This window comes from Helianthus annuus, chromosome 6, assembly GCF_002127325.2.
Source record: "Helianthus annuus cultivar XRQ/B chromosome 6, HanXRQr2.0-SUNRISE, whole genome shotgun sequence".
Taxonomy (NCBI): Eukaryota; Viridiplantae; Streptophyta; class Magnoliopsida; order Asterales; family Asteraceae; genus Helianthus; species Helianthus annuus.
In genome coordinates, this window is record NC_035438.2 from 85,674,637 (window position 1) to 85,681,634 (window position 6,998).

Below are 6,998 nucleotides of genomic sequence, written 5' to 3' on the forward strand. Positions count from 1 at the left end.
TAACATACCGAGCAAATCAAGGTGAGTTCATTACATTTTCTCAAGCATGCGTCCCGGTGGTTTGGGACAACTGGTAAACAATTGGAAGGGAAACCTTGGGTAAACAACTTAATCGGTTTTGGTTATTGAACATGGAATCTATCATCGGATTGCCTGGAGGGCAATGGGGTAATTAGTTGATAGCGCTATTAGGTGGGAAACCTCACACCGGGCCGTAAGGACGGGCGTGAACTAATTATCTGGGTATCGCTATGGTTGTGAGAGGCACACTCCTCGGATACATATGGGCACACTCCCTAGGGTATCTAGCGAAGACAACATAGTATCGGTCGTTAAGGGGTACACACTCCCCGGATACATATGGGCACACTCCCTAGGGTATCTAACGTGAACGACATCGTATCACAACACTAAATCGCGTTAACATATATCTGGTAACAAAACACGTTAACTAAACTTGAACTCACCAGCGTCGTCTGACACACTTGTCTGCATGCTTGCAGGTCGTTAGAATACAAGACATGGACTTGCTATCTGGGAGTGCTGGAGTGGTCATGAATCGAAGCTCTTGGATTACTTATAATTGATACATTGGTTTTGAGTTTATTATGAAACAATTGCTAAACGACTTATCACATGCTTCCGCTATATCACTCTTTGTGATTTGATATTATGTTTGACATTTAATCTTGGCAATTAATGACATGTTTTATTTAAATATTTATCATTGGTTCAATGTGAATGGTGGCTCAGACTCTGATGTGTAACACGCCTCGCGGGGTTTCCGCAGGTGGAATTTTGGGGGTGTTACAATCGTCATGGCCCTAGTAGCTCATTTCGATTTAGAGCTACATCAACTGGATGTTTAAACCACTTTCAATAACGAAGACTTAGACAAAGATGTGAACATGAAACAACCTGAAGGCTTTAAACCGGAAGGTCAAGAACATTTGGTCTGTAAGTTGATGAGATCCATATACGGGTTAAAACAAGCAACACGTCAGTGGTATCTCAAGTTTGATGAAGTCATGAAGAAATAAGGTTTTGCAAAGAATCAGGTGGATCAATGCACCTACCTCAAGATGAGTGGGAGCAACTTTACTGTACTTGTCTTTTACGTAGATGATATTCTATTGGCAAATAATAGTTTAGACATGTTGCATAAGTCAAAGCGGTTACTCTCGCATAACTTCGACATGTAGGATCTCAGAGATGCTTCTTACATCGAGGCATTGAAATTCACCGAGACGGACACAAAGGGATCTTAGGATTATCTCGAAGGGCCTACTTTGACTGTGCCCTTATGCGCTACAACATGCAACAGTGCAATCTCTCGGTCACTCCAGTAGTTAAAGAGATGTTTTCGATTAATTCCAATGTCTGACAACAGAGGTACCCATAAAAAATGGGATGTTTACCCTCACATAATTTACATGCACATGTAACTGTGTAGGCAAATACCTACACATGTTTGTATCTATGTTGGTAAAACCTTTTACTTACACTTGTTGGTGGTGGGAAAATTTCCCACCAAATATGACGATCAATTAAATATTAGTTTACCCACACATGTAATAAAGTTTAGTCATGTGTAGGTAAATTATCTACACATATGTACAAAAGTATTATATGTGTGGGTAAATAGTTGTGTTTATCAACACATAATATTTATAAATAAATATGTAGATAAATTAAGTCAATAACTATTTATTCTAATTTTTTTTTTTTGAAAATGATGTGGCAAAATAAATAGCTACACATATTAAAAAAGTACAATACGTGTGGATATTAGATACTTATAAACTTTAAATGAGCTAGATACTTTATAAGTCATTTGTTAGGAGCCTGTTGTATGCTCAAGTCTGTACTCTCCCAGATATCGCATATGTTGCTGGAATGCTAGCCATTATCAAACTAATCCTGGCCTAGATCACTAGAAAGCGGGTAAGAAATTACTTCGATATATGCAAGGGACGAAAGACTATAAACTGACTTATAGAAGAAGTGATTATTTAGAAGTGGGTTATTCTGTTTCTGACTTTACCAAATGCAAAGATGACAAGAAGTCCACTTCGGGCTATATCTTTACGTTAGTAGGAAGACCTATATCATGGAAGAGTCATAAACAATAGTTAACCATAACTTTCACAATGGTGGTAGAATACATTGTTATTTATAATGCAACCATTGAAGCTTTACTGTGATACCCAGCTGCCATTAGTTTCTCGAACAGTAACAGTTCGACTAGTATTGGTTTATATCTCGATACAAAGTACTTGTTCATACGTGAGCAAGTTGAGGAAAATAATCTTTGTATTGAATACATAAGTACTAAGTATATACTTGTGGATCCGATGACTAAAGGTCTCCCACCTAAAGTTTTCGAAGAATATGTTTTGAATATGGGATTTACTAAAGACTTTAATTAATTGCATATTGTACTTACTTATGTTTTAATTAATGAAATTTCCTCCGTTTTGATTTTATATGCCTCTAACATATGTTCTGCCGATGTAATGACATATAGACAAATATAAATACATATCAAACGTTTAAAAGGGTTTACTTGTAAATTTTGATCATGACTGCTAGGTTTTAAATTAATGTTGTAGTATGATTAATGGGAGTCCTAAGTTGAATAATGACTTAACAACTGTATTTCACTACTACGGTTCCTCGTTTAAAGCTAAAATGAGTATTAACTTCTAATCAGACTTATCTAATACTCATAAAAAATGATTACTCGGTTAAGTGGGAGCATGTAAGATTAAATATATAATCATATGCATTTAATCATGTAGCCATTATAATCGTTTATATTATATAGATCATATTATAATTATATCTTATAATATATTAGCTGGTAACTGTTGATGGTCTGTATAACCCTTATTAACTAATAAAAGTTTCCTCTTTGATGTATTTAAGGAGATAACTAGAGAGGGTTTTAAGTTAGACACTAATCATAACATGACAACAATCTCGACCCCCTCTCTCTCCATAATCACGAGTTCTTCACCCTTACGAACTCGGAACTTCCATCGATCATATACATCCTAAACGTGAACCAGATCAAGCTGCCTGACATGTCGAACTCCATGGCTAACTTGAATGTTTTAATAGGTATTACTTATACATGTTTTCCATTACATATTAAAAAAACTGATCAACAACATAAACTTTTTCCACTAGTCCCAACCATCTATATTCTATTTGTATGATGCATTTACTAGGGAATTGACAAGTACTAGACTAACACAACCTTTTACAAAGGTATAATGGAAGTATTTGTTAATACCTTTTAATTTTTAAGTTATGAATGATTGAATGTAGTGATATAGACATGATGCTGTTATTTGTGATTTAAATTCAGAGGTTTCTCTATGGTATCAATCGTTTCTAGTTGAGTTCGCTTCAGTATTAGGTTCATTATTCGATATCACGGCACCAATCATGCTATCATCTTTTGATTGCTTGAGAAGATTATAAGCTACCACCCACAAGAGTAGTTATACCATACAGTGTGAAACAACCAGTAACATTGGTTGATTTTTTAATTCTAGGACGTCTATATATGTTAAGCTCACCGTCATCTGTAAGAAAAACCACCGTTGTTTATTAACTAGGGATCCTTATTGTCTAAATTTAATACATAAAAAAGCAAACCCAAATATACAATATAGTCATTTAATCCTCATATACCAATGGAGTAGTCCATTGGCAAAGGTAAAACCTTTAAACACCTTGAAGGGGAGGTCTTGGGTTTAAATCTCACGGACGACAAGGATTAAACGAAATTTGTCGTTCAAAAAGAATTAATTCTCAGATAGATACTTGAAGAAAACAGATAATACGGGAGTCGATTTCATGTATGTAAAGATTTTTTTCCTATCAATTCCCACCGGAAACGTTTATAAATAAGTGAAAAGTTGATAGGCGACTATCATATTTAAGTTTGTATTAATGGAATTAAAGTCTCATGAAAACGTAAAAGTAGATAATTTAACATGACTAGACAGATAACACCCCTTTAAAAATGATCTTGAAAGAACTATCAAAACAAAGTTAATGAATTCACTCTAACACGTATAACACTTGTTATCATTTGCACTATGTTCATTTTCAATATTAAAATCTTGATTGAGCGTAAAGCAAAAGTTCAACCTTTGATTTAGTCTTGATGGTGAGAGAAAAAGGATGTGCAAGGGTGAGTTCTCCAATCCAATCATGCATTCATCTGGCAGTGCCATGTGCAGCCAGCAACTAGGTCCACTTCTCATTATTTCCCATCTCTTCTCCTAAACTAATAATCCAACTCTGTACTTCCATTGTCCCTCCACCCCTCTCTCATGTTATAATAACATATATTCATATATATATATATGCATCATCCATCTATCTCATATCCTATATTATTCACTTATTCACTCAATATTTTTACACCAATGATGAACAACAGCAGTCCTGCACCATATAACTCCACGAGATCATGGTACCTTTTTTTATAACTACTCAATCTCCTGTACTGTTTTATTGATTCATTATGGTAAAACATGTTACATCATATATTACTATAAGTGGTTCTTGATGATATTCTTGTTATGGTTTTGTAATCCTAAGGTCGGTTCTTGATGATATTCTTGTTATGGTTTTGTAATCCTTAGGTCTGTTAGCGACGATTCGCTGAGGCGGTACGTGTTCTTCGCAAGCGAAAGTTGCATACAGGAACTGTTATCTGCTTCAGATAGTAATAGGGATTGGAGTGGTAATGTGAATGGGAATGATGGATGGAAAGTGTTGGCTTTTGAGGATGGTGTAGAGATATCGAAACGTAGGTCTGGATCCGATTCGTTCCACGCTTTTCGCAGCAGATGGTTGCTTAAATCGGTTTCGTCTGAACAGTTTATCACTGTTGCTAATGCCATAGATGCAGCCAAGGTACTGTTAAAAAATTCACACAGATGTCCACGTGGTTCTTCTTGTGTAACAAATTTGTTTTTTTCTGTTAAAAAAACTTGGCAATTGCGTCCGAAATTTGCTACTAAACTTAAATTAGCAACAGATTTGCGACCAAAAGCAAAATCTGTTGCAAAACTAGCGACTGATACTCAAATTTCGGTCACTAAAACTGGCGACCAAAAGCAAAAACTGCTGTAAAAACTGGTCAGAAGCTCGTCGTAAACAAAAGGTAGCAAGCTGGTTAAAACATATGATACTCAAATTCCGGTCACCAAAAGCTCTTGCAAAATGTCCACTAGTCGCAAAGCGGTCGCAAATTTGATTTACACACGAAGGTTTTTGCAACAGTTTTAGTAGCGAATGTCATCTTACTCTTTACTTTCTTTTCCTTTAATTGTTTGGACAGCAATGGGACTCAGATTTGGTAGAAGCAAGGTACATCAAAGATCTTGATGAGAATCTCAGCATCATAAGATTAAGATTTGGCGAGAACGCGAAGCCGCTTTTTCGTAACCGCGAGTTCATCGTGTACGAGAGACGAGAAACAATGGATGATGGAACTTTGGTAAATGATCAATGAATGGATTGTGGTTTACTTTCTAAAAATTGTTATAATTCGATTTTAATGTGAACTTATAATTATACTGAAGGTGGTAGCAATAGCTTCATTGCCAAAAGAAATGGCAGCAGGATTACACCCAAAGCAGAATAATTCAATAAGAGGGTTGCTAATGCAATCAGGGTGGGTTGTAGAAAAGCTTGATGATGATTCTTGTATGATCACTTATGTTGTACAGGTACATCATACAAACCAACTACTATACTTTTTTTTTTTTTTTGGTCTTTTTAAAAAATCTACTTAACCATCCAATTATGAAAATATATTCTTTCAAACTTTAAATTCCTTACAAAACGCTAAATTATTATTATAAGAAAAATAAACAAGTCTAAATTGTGTAAATTTTTTTTTACCATTAGCCTAATGTGTATGTGGCTTTTTACATAAGAAAAATGCCATTAGGTCCTATTTTTTAAATCCAGTTTTTTACATACAAATGTGTATGCGGCTTTTTACATAAAAACCATCAAAGTAAGTTTTTAACCGTTTACCTACACATGATTTACATTAGGTTATATGAATAAACGAAATTTATTTATATTATTTTATTAATGTCAAAAGAGACGAATAAATAATTTTCTTTTTTTAGAAAACCTTTTAAATTAAAAAAAAGATAATCGATCTATTTTCTTTTATGTATTCTCGTAATATTTAGTGTTGTATTGATTTATTTGATTTTGAAAGCATAGAAGTTAATCTCATCGATGTAAATTATACAGTTGGACCCAGCAGGATGGTTACCAAAGTTCTTTGTGAATCGATTCAATACAAAACTGGTTATGATCATTGAAAACCTTTGGAAAGAAGCCCAAGCTCATCCATCACTCATCAATCACGAGATAGGATAAATTGCTTTATCTTGCTTGCTTGTATTGTTTACCATTTCTTTTGGATAAAAACATTGTTATACTTATATGTTTTTATACTAAAAGATATATCAATTACATAAATTTTGTAAGTTTTTGTTTAGCTATCTTAATCCGGTTAACCGTTTATGTTTATTTTGACTAGAATAATTGGACAAAAATAATGAAATGGAGTCGGTTGTCGAAGCAATTTTTGGAGCTTCAAGCAATATATAATTTTTTTTTGGTGTAATAATCCTCCTCTTTTAACTGGGTTGGATAACTAAATAGTATATAGTAAAGTGTAAAAAAGTTTAGAAAATGTTTATATTATTTGATGTTGATGATTATTTGCTCTCTCTTTATATTAACATATCCTTTTCACTTGAAAAAAATGTCAAATCATTTTGATCAACCATTACACGTACAAGTAACATGCCCCTCTAGCAATATACCTTTGAAAAATAATTATTTTTAAATATATTATTAATATATTAAATTAAATTGAGTGTCAACTTCTATTATAACTAGGATGAGGGTAAGCCCACACTACACTGCGGGGAGCGATATTTTCG

General features: G+C 34.0%; 1 protein-coding gene across 1 annotated transcript; it reads left to right on the top strand.

Annotated features, from left to right (window-relative positions):
- The first annotated feature begins 3,942 nt into the window (after positions 1-3,942).
- Positions 3,943-6,679, top strand: LOC110915396 (START domain-containing protein 10). Its single transcript, XM_022160084.2, has 5 exons — positions 3,943-4,492; positions 4,665-4,938; positions 5,366-5,524; positions 5,610-5,756; positions 6,298-6,679. Exons 1-5 carry the CDS (start codon positions 4,383-4,385, stop codon positions 6,424-6,426), a joined length of 819 nt encoding a protein of 272 aa, XP_022015776.1. The 5' UTR covers positions 3,943-4,382; the 3' UTR covers positions 6,427-6,679.
- The last annotated feature ends 319 nt before the right edge of the window (positions 6,680-6,998 follow it).